Source organism: Cyprinodon tularosa, unplaced genomic scaffold, assembly GCF_016077235.1.
Source record: "Cyprinodon tularosa strain WSP-4 unplaced genomic scaffold, ASM1607723v1 ctg790, whole genome shotgun sequence".
In the NCBI taxonomy this organism is placed as follows: Eukaryota; Metazoa; Chordata; class Actinopteri; order Cyprinodontiformes; family Cyprinodontidae; genus Cyprinodon; species Cyprinodon tularosa.
The window spans coordinates 200,709-217,608 of record NW_024039552.1 but is presented as its reverse complement, the minus strand read 5'-3'; the positions used below and the strand labels follow the sequence as shown (position 1 = coordinate 217,608).

The 16,900-nt window shown below is 36.5% G+C and overlaps 1 protein-coding gene across 2 annotated transcripts; it reads left to right on the top strand.

The window, feature by feature from the left end:
• The first annotated feature begins 1,427 nt into the window (after positions 1–1,427).
• LOC119773916 (group 3 secretory phospholipase A2-like) lies at positions 1,428–15,109 on the top strand. Of its 2 annotated transcripts, XM_038271140.1 has the most exons (8): positions 1,428–2,099; positions 5,693–5,825; positions 5,914–6,048; positions 7,803–8,140; positions 8,220–8,349; positions 9,253–9,363; positions 11,341–11,440; positions 14,222–15,109. In XM_038271140.1, the coding sequence occupies exons 1-8, from the start codon at positions 1,583–1,585 to the stop codon at positions 14,267–14,269; spliced, it is 1,512 nt and encodes a 503-aa protein (XP_038127068.1). In that variant the 5' UTR covers positions 1,428–1,582; the 3' UTR covers positions 14,270–15,109. The 2 variants fall into 2 exon arrangements, with proteins under 2 accessions (XP_038127068.1, XP_038127067.1); XM_038271139.1 differs by lacking the exon at positions 14,222–15,109 and having other exon boundaries at positions 1,431–2,099; positions 11,341–11,859.
• Positions 15,110–16,900: the final 1,791 nt, after the last annotated feature.

Here is a 16,900-nt window from a genome sequence, read left to right as displayed (position 1 = left end):
TGTTTTAGACGCCAAATTCTGACCCTACCATCCGAATGTCGCAGCAGAAATCGAGACTCATCAGACCAGGCAACATTTTTCCAATCTTCTATTGTCCAATTTCGATGAGCTTGTGCAAATTGTAGCCTCAGTTTCCTGTTCTTAGCTGAAAGGAGTGGCACCCGGTGTGGTCTTCTGCTGCTGTAGCCCATCTGCCTCAAAGTTCGACGTACTGTGCGTTCAGAGATGCTCTTCTGCCCACCTTGGTTGTAACGGGTGGTTATTTGAGTCACTGTTGCCCTTCTATCAGCTCGAACCAGTCTGGCCATTCTCCTCTGACCTGTGGCATCAACAAGGCATTTCCACCCACAGAACTGCCGCTCACTGGATGTTTTTTCTTTTTCGGACCATTCTCTGTAAACCCTAGAGATGGTTGTGCGGGAAAATCCCAGTAGATCAGCAGTTTCTGAAATACTCAGACCAGCCCTTCTGGCACCAACAATCATGCCACGTTCAAAGTCACTCAAATCACCTTTCTTCCCCATACTGATGCTCGCTTTGAACTGCAGGAGATTGTCTTGACCATGTCTACATGCCTAAATGCACTGAGTTGCCGCCATGTGATTGGCTGCTTAGAAATTAAGTGTTAACGAGCAGTTGGACAGGTGTACCTAATAAAGTGGCCGGTGAGTGTAGACTTTCTTTCTGTTACATTTTTTTTTACAAGTCTCTATGCTGTAGGCATAAGAAAAAAAAATCTAAATTGCTCTTGTGGACCAGAACAAAATATAAAGAAAAAAAGGTGTTAACTAAATATCAGTTGCCATTTAGCTTATTTTAAACAATCTACACACTGAAAAACAGTTTTTGGCATTTACTTACCGGTAGTCATATTAATTTAACAAAATTGCTACATGTTATCAGGCTAGGACATAATAAAATTGTGTTAAAAAAGTAAATATGGTTAAATAAATGCCAAAAGCAGTGTCATTATTTTATCAGTGGAGCAATATTTTAATAAAATATAATTTAAAGCTATTTATTACTCTACCAGTTAGTGTCAGAAATGTCAGCTCACTTTTCTGGAAAAACAAAAGCTCATATTTGTTTTTGTTTTTTTGTTTTTTTTTTAGGGGGGCGGGCAGTGTTTGTCTAACAAAAAAGCTGTGACTGTTCTAGAGTTTAGCAGTAAATCTGTGTCATGTTTTGATCAAAATGCAATAAGAAAACAAGAGCAGAGATGTTTTTATCTACATCAATCAATTGGATGGATTATTACCTTCATCCAGGATCAATACATTAGATTACATTAGATTTACTGTTAAAGAGCTTGTGTGTTAGTGGGGGGGCGGGGGGGGGGGATCTGTCCCTCAGTGGTTATTGTGTCTGTAAAAGTGGGACAGAGGGAGAGAGAGAGAGTTGTTTGGATACACTGATGGGCCACGTGACTGATCTGGGTGTACTGTTAATCCACCGGAAATAAAACCCTCCTCCTTCCTCTTCATATTTAGAACCGACCTGCAGTCTGCAATGAATGAAAACACCTCCTAGAGACCGAAGCAACTCTTTGCTGCAGAGTTAGTGAAGCAGCCGATGCGCCACTATGACGTCCATCCCTGCTCTTCTCGCTCTCAGTCTAACATCAGCACTCCTCAGCTGCTCAGCCGCACAATCCTCCATCCGCTGCATATGGACCAAAGTTTCTCCTAACGGCCAAGTCCACGTCAGCTTCCTCCGTGGGGATCCACTCGGGACCCCCCTGCGCCTGTACCACAGCGTGTGGTCCGGGGAGCGCGCGCTGTCCGGGTGCACCTGGAGCGATGACGCAGCGCTCATCCAGAGCTATGCGTCTCTTTGCCGGGGGCGCACGCTGGGATTTTCCGACCGTGCGGCTAAAATATTTGATCTGGACTCTTTGCTTGACGCGGATGAGTGCGTCTCTCTGGCCTCTCCGAGCTTTGAGGGGGAGAAACGGGGGAGACACGTGAGAAGCCTCGGGGATCAGAGCGAGGATGAAAGGTCAGAGGTCAGGATACGCACGCGAGTAAAACGCGGCTTTATTGTTCCTGGGACTCTGTGGTGCGGCTCAGGCAACAAAGCCCCATCATATGCAGATTTGGGTGAGTGATTTTTTTTCTGCACTAAAAAAACCCACAATATTCATTCTTTTAGTACCTATATTATCAGATTATTTACACTTTAGAAATGCTGTTAAAACTATATAGCAATGGCTGGGGTAACTTATTAAAAACCAGCAGGGGCCGAATAAACAAAACAACAACCAGTAAAGGTCTGGAGACATTATAATCTGTTACTTTAAACAGAATTTAACACAGAAATAAAATTTGGTTTTTATGCATCCATGTTATACATTGAATTTTTAAATATATATAATAAAGAAAAAATGTCCATTTTAAAATCTAAAGTGTTTTTTTTTAAGTAGAGAACAACAATCATTCAGTTTGGTATACAGACAATTTCCTGATTCACATATTTTATAAAACAGCAGCAGCAGCAACCCAGACTGACAGCAGCTCATTGGTTAATTTTAATCATGTGTAGCCAGGAGCCGGACGCTCTGGGGGGCTTTACCGTATTAACAGGAGAAACGGCGCAAGTGAAATTAGACGCTGTCCTCAGACAACATACAGTAATTTATAAATGTTTTAAATCAGGTTGGGCCCGGATTAGCCAGCAGGTGTGTCTGGATCCTGACCTCTGGTCTACGGTAAAGTCTTATTGAAAAAAAAAATCTATTTTATTTTGGGTAAAACTTAGTTTGGGGCTTTTATGAGACAAAAACGTTTTCCTGAAATCCTCTAAGCTCTTATTAAGCTGATCATTAATCAGCTAATAGATGCATGGTCAGGTGACGAGACCTCTGACATAGCGATGGGATGTTCGGCTCCTTTCAGAGAGCCTACTATTTTCACTCAGCTCCTTTTTGACCAATTTATCTGAAAGTTGAACAAAAATAAATCAGCTGCAGTACAATTTATTTAATAAACTAAAATGTCCATCAAATCACAAAACTAATACATTTAAAATGCAATTACTTTGAGGAAACTGAGTTTATTTAAAGTTGTAAAGTAAAGAAATTATTTGTATATAAAGACAAGCAAAAAGTATTAAATAAAAATAAAAAAACAAGCATAATAACATCAGTAAAGTGTAAGAGTATTAATATGTTAAGAGGGGCTTTTGCAAAAATCTGCAATTTAACAAATCGCAGTTTTCAAATTGCAGGGGCATTCAATTTTGGTAATGTTACATTCAGTAACATTAAGGTGGCCAATTCTATCTCACTCCAGCCCTTTAGGTGGCAGTAATACATTTAAAGTGGGTTTGATGCCACAAATAAGGAGTGAGAAGCATCCAATTACCATGCAGATCTATCCATGCACGTTGAAGTAAGCAGTTTCCAGACAAAAGGTGACAATAAAGTCCTGCAACAATGGACTCTGAACATGCAAGCTTTAAAGGCCATGAGAAAACTCTTAAAGGCCATGAGAAAACCCTGGAGTGACACATTTACATGTTTGTGGTTAATGAAAAGGAAAATAGATTAGATCGCATTTGCAATACTGGTTAAAAATATTAAATATCGTGCAGCCCTAGTAGAAGTATTATTATATTTTTGAACATATCCATTTTCCAGCAGCAGTATAATTAATAATTTATCTTTTTATAATTTTTTGTCCAACAATTCTGTTTTGGTCTAAATTGCGATTTTTTATTTCAAATAAAAGCTTTTGTCATTTCATTTCGTAAATATGTGGATGTTTCGCTTCTTTCATGAATTTGGAAGTTGAGTCCATTGTTGCAGGACTTTAGTGTAACATTTTTTGAAAAGTTATGAATTCTATTCTCATGCTTGGATCTGCATATTAAAGGAATAGTACACCCAAAACATGATTAGCCTTCATTTTCTACTCACCCCCATGCTGAACAACACTCTGGAGTACTTTTTTGATATCTCAAATGCATCTGGAGATCTGGGAGGCTTCTTGCTGTCTGCTGACATTCAAATAATGGAGGTCTATGGCGCCCGAGGCAGAAAGGTCCATAAAAGTCCACAAAAAACGTGTCAATATTCCTCCATACTGCTCGTCCAATGTATTCCAAGTGTCCTGAGTGGGTAGCGTCCATAATTTACTCGAAACGAAGTCATTTAGAATGTTTTTAGAGCATAAACAGTAGTGTATAGGAGAAAAGAAAGAAACAACGAACTAAAAATGTCTGAGGTCTTCAGTGTTGAGGAAGAGCATGAGTTCTTTGCCGAGCTGAATGCGCACTTTCGTCTGGTTTGGTCTGCCGCGGTTTCCGTAGACTCGTGAACGCGCTTTTAGGAAATCCTATACACTACTGTTTATGCTCTAAAAACATTCTAAATGATTTTGTTTCGAGTAAATTCTGGATGCTACCCACTCAGGACACTTGGAATACATTGGACGAGCAGTATGGAGGAATATTGACACGTTTTTTGTGGACTTTTATGGACCTTTCTGTCTCGGTCACCATAGACCTCCATTATTTGAATATCAGCAGACAGCAAGAAGCCTCCCAGATCTCCAGATGCATTTGAGATATCAAAAAAGTACTCCAGGGTGTTGTTCAGCATGGGGGTGAGTAGAAAATGAAGGCTAATCATGTTTTGGGTGTACTATTGCTTTAATAGCAACTCTGTTTTCCCTTCCTTTTGGCTGCCAACCCACCATAAGGGTTTTACCGCCACCTAATGGCTGGAGTGAAAAATCTACAGCCTTGCCATTATTAAATGAGAATAAGTACCCCCTGCAATCTGAACAGTTTTCAATTAGTTAAATTATGATTACATTACAAATTTACTGAAATTTGCAGCCCTATTCAAAAACTTTATTGAACTAAAACTCAGAAGGTTATTTCAGTGATTAACTAATCTGACAATATTTTTTTCCATTAATCAATTAATCTAAGAAGAAAGACTTAGACTTTTTTAGACTTTGAAGAAATAGCCTACTTTTAGTAAGTTTACATTTCTAAATACATAAAAGTTTGGAATGTAGAAACGAAGGACAAATTTGTGTAAAATATATAGGCCTATATATCTCTATCAACATATATATATATATATATATATATATATATATATATATATATATATATATATATATATATATATATATATATATATATGTGTGGATATATATATCCATTGAATTAAGTTATGTTTTTTTGGGTTATTTTCGTTTGTAAATGACTTAAATGATAAAATAGCCTGAAAATGTTTTAATTGAGTTTAAAAAGGAATTTATTGAATATAAAAATAATAATTCATTGAATAAAAAAAATACGTGTTTCTGCATGTGCTGAAGTTTTCTCTGGTGTACCAGGTGACTGCACTGGAAAAAAATCAAAATGTAGATAAGAGACATTTTGCCAATGGAACAAGACAATTTACACTTGAAATAAGAAAACACAATTGCATTGTCGTATTTCAAGTGCATATTATCTAATCATTTTATTTTAAGAATAAAAATACTCATTCCTTTGGCAAACTTGCTCATTTACTTCCTCAAATTAAGGGTAAATACACTTAATTTAAGAAATTTTTACTTATTTCTAGAAGGTTTTTGCAGTGTTGCTTCTCTAATTTCCATTTCATTATCATTCAAATGTCTTTTTTTAAAGATAAACTGATTTTTTTACCTCTCCGTACTTTTGATTCTTGCAGGAGTTTTTTCCGACACGGACAGCTGCTGCAGGGAACACGACCAGTGCAAACACACCATCCTGTCCTTTCAATCTGAGTTTGGCGTTTTCAATAGCAACATCTTTACCATGTCTCACTGCGACTGCGATAACAAGTAAACTGCCCCTCTGCCTAATAAAATCTGACAGTTCCTGTGGTGTTGTTTGTTTCGTCACCATGCCAACGCTCACTGTGCATTTAAGGTTTCGCAGCTGTCTGAGGACGGCGAATGACAGTATAGCTGATGTCGTGGGATATACCTTCTTCAACCTGTTGAAGATGCACTGCTTCACCTTTTCACCCCGCCTCCAGTGTGCTGAGAGGAACTGGTTTGGAATGTAAGTGTTTATGCTGTTCTTATTGGGACATTGTGGTTCAATGTTATTCCAAATTATTACAACATTTAAAATGATTCCTTCCTATCTCTAGATTATTATTTGGTTTTAAGATATTTCAAGAAGTAAATGATTGAAAAACAGTTGAAGACACATTTGGACAAACTGTTTTTTTGTAAGTTTTTGGGCCACCCACACTTAATGAGTAAGGTAAAAAAAAAAAAAAAAAAAACTTGGGTTAAATGTCCATCCTCATGTTTGTTTTAAGTACCAGCTCTGCCTGTCCTTAAACAAAGAAAATACTTGGAATCAAGATGACGTGTGGAGGTAATGTGTGCTCTACTGGTTAGAGAGATGGGTGTTGGTAATTTTCCTAGATGAGGATTTGCAGACAATTCAGTTTAGTTTATTTCTATAGCACCAGTTCACAACACGTCATCTCAGGACACTTCACAGTTCAACCAGACCACACGATCAGATTGATTTAAAGTTTTCTATCTATGGAAAATCACTTGATTGAATCGACTTGTTGACTCGAAGGCAATCCCTCACACTAAGCATGCTTGTAGCGACAGTGGAGAGGAAAACTCCCTTTTAACAGGAAGAAACCTCCAGTAGAACCAGGCTCAGTGTGAGCGGCCATCTGCTGAGGCCGACTGGGGTTCAAGGAGACAGAAGTCCAAGTCCATAGGCGGCCCCATCCAAGAAACACACAGCCAGGCAGACGAGCTCAGAGCCAGCTCCCATGTCAGAGGATGAAAAGAGCACATCCAGCCAGTCACAGTCAGAGAAACAGGACTACACTGAAAAACATGACAATCTCCAAGATCTATAAACAAAGGTGTTGATGGCAGCAGGACAGCAGATACTACTCTCCAGGATGGAGTCACAGCCAAACACGAACAGACAGTAGATATGTTGACTCTATAGCAATCCCTCACACTAAGCATGCATGCAGCGAAAGTGGAGAGGAAAAACTCTAGCTAGACCTAATGAAGTAGTATTCACATAATAAGACCTGGCTTTCTTTTTCTTCTTTTTTTTTTTTTTTTTTTTGCTTACAGCCTTTTAAATATTCACAGATTTTAATGCCAGGTGCAGCTTTGGCTATTTTTAAAATGAAATGATAATTGCTGTGTTTTTAACGCAGCACCGTTTTCGAGGTTGGTTCCAAAGTTGTGAGAGGCTGTAAATTGTAATTTTATACTTTAGAGCGGAGGTCTTCAACATGGGGTCCACAAGCCCTAGGGGGTTCACAGAGGTACTGCACGGGGGTCTCGACAGTTTTGGTTGATTAGACTTTTTTTTAATATTCCCCCGTAGTTTTTTCCATAATTGAAATCTTTAAATACACATGAATTCAACACACTGTAGTAAACAGATAAATGGATTCAGAAGATGTCTTTCAGTCATCAATGCACACATTCAGCAACACACAGGAGCGCTTTCAAGCTGGGCACCGTTTTATTCACAACACCTGTCCCATCAACCAGGAATCAAAAATACTTCAATAATCCCAGGGAGAAATATCTTTAGATACATGTCTCCATATGTAATAGAGTGACTATAGACTATATGATCATAATTTAAAATGGTGTTAACAGTAGACAGTATGTACAACTGTTTACTTGGGTAAATATAAGTACAACTGGAAAACAAAACACATTTTATTTCCTTGTTTACAACAGAAACTTTGTCAAAATTCCAGGCAAAAATAATTATTTTTTTGCATGTTTTTCCCATCTGGTGACTCATAGGTGTAAAAAGACTCAGATGGCGCTTTACGCTGACGTCCATTCGCCCACGCAGTATGAGTCGGCACGCTCCGAAGACGAGGGCTGCATGAACGGCTCCTGCTCTTACATCAACTCCACTGCACCTGCAGAACTCCAGGAAACAAACGCCTCAGATCCACGCCTCCTCTCCACCACTGCAGCCACATCCACGGTCCCTACAGCTTCCTCCGCTCCGTCCATCACTGATGGTACAAACTTCTCTGCTGGTAAAGCATCAATGGATGCTAGAGAAAGTGTTACAGAGAACAATTTACCTGCCAGACATCGCGCTGGGACTCAGCAGTACTCCAATTCTACAGGTAGATTATTTAATTATTTGAAGTGTAATAATTTAGCTCAGTCTGTCACTGAAATTGAATATTTATATCGTTTTCACAGAGGAGGAGAGCTCTTGCACTATATACAAGGAACTTGATGAGTGTAAGAACAAGATTCTACCCCAGCAGAGAAAATATGGCCTCCACAACACAGAAACGAAGATGCTTTATCACTGCAACTGTACAGCAAAGTGAGTTAAGCTCAAGTCTTCAAGTTTTTTGCAGTCCAAACAATTCTTCTTTTTGCACTTTGCTGCGTTTAGCTCCACCCATCTTCCTACAAACTTTGACATTTTCTCTCTGTCTAAAAACAGGGTTTCACAGGGTCATCAAAAATCTTTAAAAGTCATTAAACTATTATTTATTTAAATGAAAGCCTTAATTGGCAGTAAAATTCATTAAAGGTGATTATTGTAGATTATCATTGTTTATTAAAAACTATTTTGCCAGATATATTATAGTATGATATATTTGCATGGAACAGCTTCCAGGTTGATATATATATTTTGTTGGAATGTCTATATCTATATCTATGTATATATATATATATATATATATATATACAGTATATATATATATATATATATATATATATATATATATATATATATATATATATATATATATATATATATATATATATATATATATATATATATATATATATATATATATATATATATATGTATAGATATATATGTATGTATAGGTACCTGTACTGGTCACTCTCTACAGTATAATGCAGTAGTAGTTATGGTTTAAAAAATGATGAAAAATGATCATGTTAAAGGAATATAATGAAAAGTATGACAGATATGAACCTTTTTATTGAGCGGCTGCTTAACCAAATCAGATGTAGGAGATGTTTCATAACACAAACTAAACTGGACCACAGGCAGTGTAAACATTCACCAGCTTATGTAAGAAACAGTGGCCCTTTGAAAGGACTTTACGTCTTTCAATATTAGCATTATGTCACAGTAACACAAATGGGAGGGTTATCTGTTTGTCAGCCTGCTTAAACAGACTGTTTTCTTTCCTTTTTTTAATGGTATCTGCAATGACATCTGACATTTGCTTCTATGTCTTTCTAGACTGTTCCACACTGTGGCTCAATGGAGACAGCTGAGCAAAGAGCATGTTCTTCTGCTTAGACATGTGGCTAAATCCTGCTTCCTGCCACAGGACTGCGCAGCAGGCAGCAAGTCAGTGCTTATATTAATAGATACGGCTTTATTTTGTGTAAAATATGATATAACTGTGTGATACATTACAGCAAAAGTTAAAAAACAATCCTCTGGACTTTGTTTCCAAGTTTGAAGACGTTTCGCTTCCCATCAAGGAAACTTTTTTAATTCAAAATGTCAGGAATAGCATTGAGTTTGAGGTTTTATACAGTAGCCCATCAAAACCTTGCTTTTGCTTTGAGAACATGCTATTTGAAACATATGAACGGGTCCACCCCTTCAGAAGGGGGGTCGTTTGGCTCCTTTTGTTAGCCTGCAATGCCCCATACCTGTCTGACCGGGCTGAATAGGTGAGGTCTTCTGTTCCCCTGTAAAGGGTTGGGGTTGCAATGATAGATGCTGGGCTACTGTATAAACGCCATTATACAGATACAGAAATTTTAATAGAAAAGACATACATTATTTGTTCTACCTTTTGTCCCTCTCTTCTTGTCTCTTTTCTTGTTGTTTCTTGATGTTTTCTTTTTCCCCTTTTTTTTGACAATGTGCTCAGCTGACATTTCATGCTGTTTCAAAAGGAATGAAAGATTTTTTCTAATCACTACTTAGAGGATCGATCCTTCCTGTGTTCCAAAAACGCTACGGTAAAAGTAAATAGAACAGTCTTTTTACTGTAGGCCAGCCTTGATCTGACGTATTTGGACAAAGACATTGCTGAGCAAACATGGCTGCTACGGTTTGTCAATTTTACAGAAAGATCTGTATTTCACTCGCGCCCTCAACCATGTGTCTGTGTTTTCATCTCAGAGGAAGAAGAAGGATCCTTGTTTGGGCCTGCCCACTAAGGGATTTGCCCACGACGGCCGACTGAATTTCAAACATGTTTGATTTTCTCCCGACCTCACGATTTCTGTTCGGGAGGTGGTCGTGAGTGGTTGATCGGCCCTTGTTAACGTTACACAACGCACGACGCACAATCAGGCTGAAAGTCAGCTCGATTGAAAAATTCCAGCACGACTTGAAAGTCGTCCCGAAAAGGGCAAGAAAATCGTACAGTGTATGTGTTCTCATTTCAGAGGGCCCCATGCCTTCCTTTGCCAACACTCCCAAATTTCTTAAATCCGCCCCTGAATAGCCTTAAATGGTAGGAAAACGCTTCCTTGTATCCTTAGACTGTACCGGCGGGCTTTCCTTTTCTTTAATTTCTTCTGCTACTCATGCCCCCAAACCACCCTGGGTTATAGATATTCAACCCCACATCAAGGTTATTACTGGATTTATAATATATTCACCAAAAGAAACAAAACTTTACAGTTTCTTCATGAAGAAACTGTTTCTTCCAAGAAAAAAAGATGGAAAATCCTTGAATAAGCCGCCATCCAGTAGAAACTTCCAACTAGTCCATAAAAATGGTGTGATTAAAATCTATATGTGTTTTAACAAAGCTTTGACATTTTTCCATTGTGCTGGTGAAGGTTCTTAGTCATCCAGGTCATAGTCATTCCAAAAAAGTAAAAAAACAAAGATGTTTCGCTTCCCATCCAGGAAGCTTTTTCTATTCAAAATGTCAGAAATAGCATTGAGTTTCAGTTTGGTCCACTCTATAAAGCCTCAAATTCAACTCTATTAGTGACATTTTGAACCGAAAAAGCTTCCTGGATGGGAAGCGAAATGCTTCAAACTTGAAAACAAAGTCCAGTAAATGGTTTTTTTTTTGTTTTTTCTTTTTGGGGAATTTTCCTGCATAAAAAAATCCCACCTTTTTAGGAGAAACGAATTTCCAAAATGTGGCAAAAAGAAAGGATGCTAAATGACTGGCAGCTGGTGATATAAATGCTTCCAATCAGCACCTTGAGGAAAGATCCAGATTCTCTAGAGTTACGGACTTGCTAGTTAAAAAAAAAAAATACTGCATTTTTAAAATTCTGCATTATTAAAATAGGAAAGTTACAGAGATACATGTTACTGAAAAAAGTTTTCTGCTTTTTTCCACAGCTGCACCGCAGTCCTGGTGAAAGCAGAACCTCCTCAGCTGCTTCAGAGGAATGTCGCACAAGTGGAACAACAGCGCCATCTACAGATCGTGAAGCAGAAGGTCAGAAGGCCAGAGATGAGGAAAGAAAAGAGAGAGGACAGACCTTTGAGGCTTTACAGGATGTGTCTCAGAATGACTCGACCCAAACAAATGAAAAAGACCAAAAAAAGAACCCAAAACGCACAAACTAGAAACATCCAAGCCACACAGGTCAACTGAATGGGACTGTAACAGAGCGGGACAGAAATGGGACATTGTGAAATAACTCATACAGGCAACCTTATAGAAAAGTGGAAAATCACTTTTTTTTTAGTTCTTTTCTTTCTCAGTTCACAAAGATTATTTATTTATCTTTTTATTGGACTCAATCTTAAAGTTATAGTTTTCTGTCCGCACAGTAAAAGTTAACCTCAAAACCAGTCAGATAAATCACACATTTACTATCCTCGGTAAAGCCAAGGCTTCATATTTCTGCCTTTAACAGTCAGATTGGTTCAGTTTTCTATCAAAGGAAAACCAGCTGATTGCATCGACTCATTTCCTCGCAGACAATCCCTCACACTAAGCATGCTTGTAGCGACAGTGGAGAGGAAAACCACCCTTTAACAGGAAGAAACCTCCAGCAGAACCAGGCTAAGTTTTAGTTCAGACGATTGAAAGGAAACAGAAGAAGCTGATAAAACCTACAGGCAGAAGATGTCTGAGGCAACACAGATATAGCTTGACTTTTGTTACATTATTGTTGCAAGAAAAGAGCGTGTTTGTAAATGGAAATAAAAAACAAAAAGCCATCCAGAAATTAACAAAAAAAACAACTAAACTTCTTAATCAAGATTTTTTATTTTCAAATGTTACTTTTCAAACTTTTGTTTTTCAGAGTCTCAGTTTCACAAGTAGCTTTTTTATTTCATTAAACAGATCACTTTTTTTTTTTTACTTCAAATCTTTTACAAAGACTTTCTGCAGTATGCAGAACAATAGAAATGCATCTTTGCTCCTCATGCCAGCGCTGCCAGAGGTTCAGAGGATTTGATCTGTAAAACACATTTAGAAAAGAATCCATTTGTAAAACCCAGCATAAAAAATAGAAATTTGAAAATAATTCTGAAAAAATGTATTAGAAAAATGGACAAAATTAAATAGGAGCTTTTTTTGAAAGAAATCAAAATAATAAAAAAAGGAAATAATTCTGATAAAATAGCTGACAAATAGATGTTTGTCAAAGTTTAATTTCTAAATTGCATTGTTTCAAATTCCCCAAATATTTATATTTCAAATTTTGTTTAAATTTTTATTTGAAATGTGTTCTTAGCTTGCAACAATAGAGGAGCATATTTAACTCCACAATGACAATTATCTTTTTTTTCCATAGAAATACATGTTATTACGCCTTAAGACCACTGGAGGGCAGTGATGTCCAAACTTCGGTAACTCAGTGTTGTTTTATTCATAAATAATATTATTTCCCTCAACATAATGAGGGTATTTTTAAATAAAAGGAAAATAAAATAATAAAAAAAATTTATTTTTACAAAAAAGGTTTTATTTGAAATTCCTTTAGCTGGCTGCTGATTTGAAAACTGGCAGAATTATTTCACAATGTCTTAAAGTACTGAAACGTATTAGATTTTGCACTAATATATATATATATTTATTCTGTGAACCTTTGAAACATTGTGGAAGTTAGTTAAAAATTTTTGTTTTTTTTTTTTTAATCTATGAAATGTGTTTTTTTTCCCTGAACGGAAGGAAACATTTTCAAATCCATGTGTGAAAGATTATCAAATTGCAGAGAAGAAAATGGCCGTTTGAGTTTTGGATTGCTTATCCTGCTGCTTAGAGTTGGTCTGAAAATGTAAAGAATTACATTCTTTAAACACTGCGCCTCCTTAGCTGAGAAATAAGGCCTCCATACGACCCGTGTATGGAGGCCTTAATCCTCGATGCAGCCGACCCGGGTACGAATCCGACCTGTGGGCCTTTGCCTCATGTCCCGCCCCCTTTCTCATACCCCCTTTCCTGTCAGCCTGCTGTCAAAAAAACAGCCACTAGTGCTGTAAAAACAAACAAAAAAAAGAATTACAGCAGCTCCTAAAGGTGTTCACACCCTGTTACGACACCAAGTTGATAGTGTGAAAAAATAAAACCATTATAAATGCTCTCAGAACCTTTTCTATTTAGAATCTGACATTTAAAAGTATAATGGAGTATTAGGGCCAGGCTAGAGATGATTTTTTCTATTACGAGAATAAAGTAACATTACAAGAATAAAGTTGTAATTTTACGAAAGTGTAGTCATCATACAGCAGCCCGTTTCAGAAAGAAAGCTTGGAGCTCCGACCAGCAGATGACGGCCGACCAGCTCCACCAATCAGCAACCTGAGCCCACTTTGACCTGCTGCCCAATTTGATGCTGCTGCTAAAAGATTTCCTTATTTCTCAAACCAGAGCCAAAGTATAACTTCACATAATGCTCCGCATTCCTCATTTTAGGGAAGAAAGTGCTTCTTGTAAGAGTTGTCATAAAATACATCTTGTTTCATAATTTCACAACTTTATTTGTGTAATTTCATTACTTTATTCTCATAATTGAACGACTTTATTATCGTAATTTTATGATTTCATTCTTGAAATAGAAGGAAAAAAATCTCTAGCCTGGCCCTAATACGAAAGGAAATAAATTTATTAAAAAAAAAACGTTTCTCTTACACTGAAATTTTTTGGTGAAACCTGGCTGTTTCCTCATCAGCGCAGGGCCCTAGCAGCGTCCCAGATCCTCTTTCTTTTGTTGTTTTGCTGGATGCTGTGTCTCTCTATGCTGATTTCTATTTTTCTACTCAGGATCTTCAAATTCTGGACCAAAACTGGCTCCTCTTTGGAACCAATTAAAGCAAACCCACAACATGATGCTGCCACCACCTTATTTTTCTCAGCTCCTCATGTTCTTTCTGAGATGCTCTGGATAGTCTTTTTTTTTTTTTTTTTTACACTTTAAGGTAGCATTAGTTAAATTTGTCTTCTTCTGATTTATCAGGCAACCTCTCATCTCACAGGGTTTTGGAAAGCTTTATCCAGGTTTTGATGGGTTCTTTATTTATAACTTTTTTTGGCTCCTTAACCTTAGTATATAAAGAATACATGACATTTCCTTCAACCAGTTCTTTTTGAACATTTCCTGCAACTCCTTCAGTGTTGCTAATGCCCTGTTTTTTTAAAAGCACCATGGTAGAGTAGTCTTCTACTGTTTTACAGTAAGATACTTTTAAATCTATCAGTAAACTATGGCTTCAGCTAAATGATGCAAATGACAAGAGAAAAACCTGCAAAGGCTCCTAAACTGAAGACTAACAGCTGAAACCGGGTCAGGGATGCTTTAGTAACATAATAATGTATGGATGGACATGTCTGCGAACTGGGGATTTTACTCATAAATTTGTTTGTTGTTCAGTTACAGTAGAAAATGTCATATTATTGTAAAAAAAAAAGGTTTGGAAATAATTAATCATGCTTTAATTACATCAGAAATGTGTTGCTCACCTCTGTAGAGCCACTATGTCTGTCATCCAGCCCTGAAGCACACGATGGACGTCTCTGTATGCAACATGTTGTTTAAAACTGATGTACATTTTGTTTTTGGTGGAGCAGTTAACTAGGGAGAAAAATGTAAATACCTGTACATAGAAAAATAAATACTTATGTTGAAAACTCTTCATTCAAGGTTTTTATGTATGCAAACACACACGGAATATGATCCCAACTGTTGTACAGTAAATCTAAAATATGGTGTACAACATTTTTTAAAAACTTTATTTGTTAAAACAAGTTGAAGCAAAAAGGGAGAAAAGCTGTTTGGAAAAAAAAAGGAACATATAAGCTAAGTGCTGCAGGGATTATCTGGAGCACATGTGTGTAAACAAGATATTTTTTCAATCTCAATGGGGCTTTTCTGGTTAAGTAAAAAACATAAATAAATAGGGATAAATGGGCATCTCAGAAAATTCACCCAGTGGTCAGTTAAGATATCTGTTAAAGATCATGACAAACATTCCTGAAAATATTATGGCAGCATCACTTCTGAATCCATTGCACAATTTCTGGAACACCTGAGTAGAGATAGGAGGGATTAAATAACATTCTGCACGAAGCAACAAACAAGTGGCAATGATAGCCTCTGAGCCGCGCTGCCTCCCAGTCATCCATGAACTCAGCTGCAGTTTTTTAAACTAAAATCTGATGGAATCAGCTTGAAATGGCTAATCAACAACAAGATGCCAAGCATGTCTCCAACTGTTAGATACATTAATTAAAGCCCCCATCCAAACCTAATTCAATCTTATAAAGAATCTAGCGCGTTTCCAATAAGGGAAACTTTTAATATTAGTTATAAATTATTCAACTTTCTGTACCCACACAGTTTTGATCATGATTTCATGTAAACTGTTAACAGACTACATCCTGAAACGTTTTTTTTTCAGAAAGATATATGATGTACACACTGGAAAAGTGGAGTAACTGGATGTAAAAGAGACATCTTGCCAATAGAACAAGACAATTTACACTTAAAATAAGAAAACACAATTGAATTGTCTTATTTCAAGCGCATTTTATCTAATGATCTTATTTTAAGTGTAAAAATACTAATTCCATTGGAAAACTATATCCAGAACCTATTCAAATTAAGGGTAAATACGTTTAATGTAAGAAATTTTTACTTATTTCTAAATCAGTTTTTCAGTGTATGTAGTTAAATTGGCTTCATTATTGTTGCAAGCAAAGAACCTTTTATAAATGAAAACTTTGAGGTAAGAAAATGTGATTTGAGAATATAAATGTGAAAATAACCCATTGTATGAAGAGAAAAAAAAAATCTGAGATGAAAACTCTTAATGAAAAAACTTTTTAATCCAAAAAAGTGACTTTGCTGTTTTCTTAGATTTTATTCTTTTCATCATATTTTAGGGGTTTTCTTAAAAAATATTATATTTAACCTTTTCAAATGTACTTTCCTTTTTTTTTTTCTCAGATGAAGTTGCCTTCTATTCTAATTATGATTTACATTTGTTTCATTTCTGGGGGCGGGCTTTCCTCTGGACTTAAGATGCATTTCTATTGGTCTACATAGATGTAAGCAACAACATTATTATGGGTCACTTTGTGCTTAAGAGAAGGCATTTGTAATAGGCTTAAAGTGAACAGATCTGTGAAATTAATGCAACTTGTAAACCTTAAAGAGAAATGTGAAATAATAACATTTAAAAAATATAACCTGTGAAAAAAATTTTAATGAATTACTGCAACATTTTAACTTCCCTTTGGGATTGATACATATTTTTGAATTTGAACTGAATTAAAAAGAAATCAAGTATAGAAAGAATTATTTGAAAAATTAAAACAAAATAAAAAAAAGAACAAAGATACTCTCCAAGCCTTTTTTTTTTAGGAAGTTTTTCAAAATTAAATTTCTACAATTTTTTTCAAATTCACATTTAGAAAACAAAGATGCAACAAAGTTTACTCCAT

Coding starts and splice junctions, on each gene's coding strand:
- LOC119773916 (XM_038271139.1), top strand. CDS start 1,583: ATGACGTCCATCCCTGCTCTTCTCGCTCTCAGTCTAACATCAGCACTC. Junction 5,826..5,913: donor CACTGCGACTGCGATAACAA/GTAAACTGCCCC, acceptor TGTGCATTTAAG/GTTTCGCAGCTGTCTGAGGA. Junction 8,350..9,252: donor CACTGCAACTGTACAGCAAA/GTGAGTTAAGCT, acceptor ATGTCTTTCTAG/ACTGTTCCACACTGTGGCTC.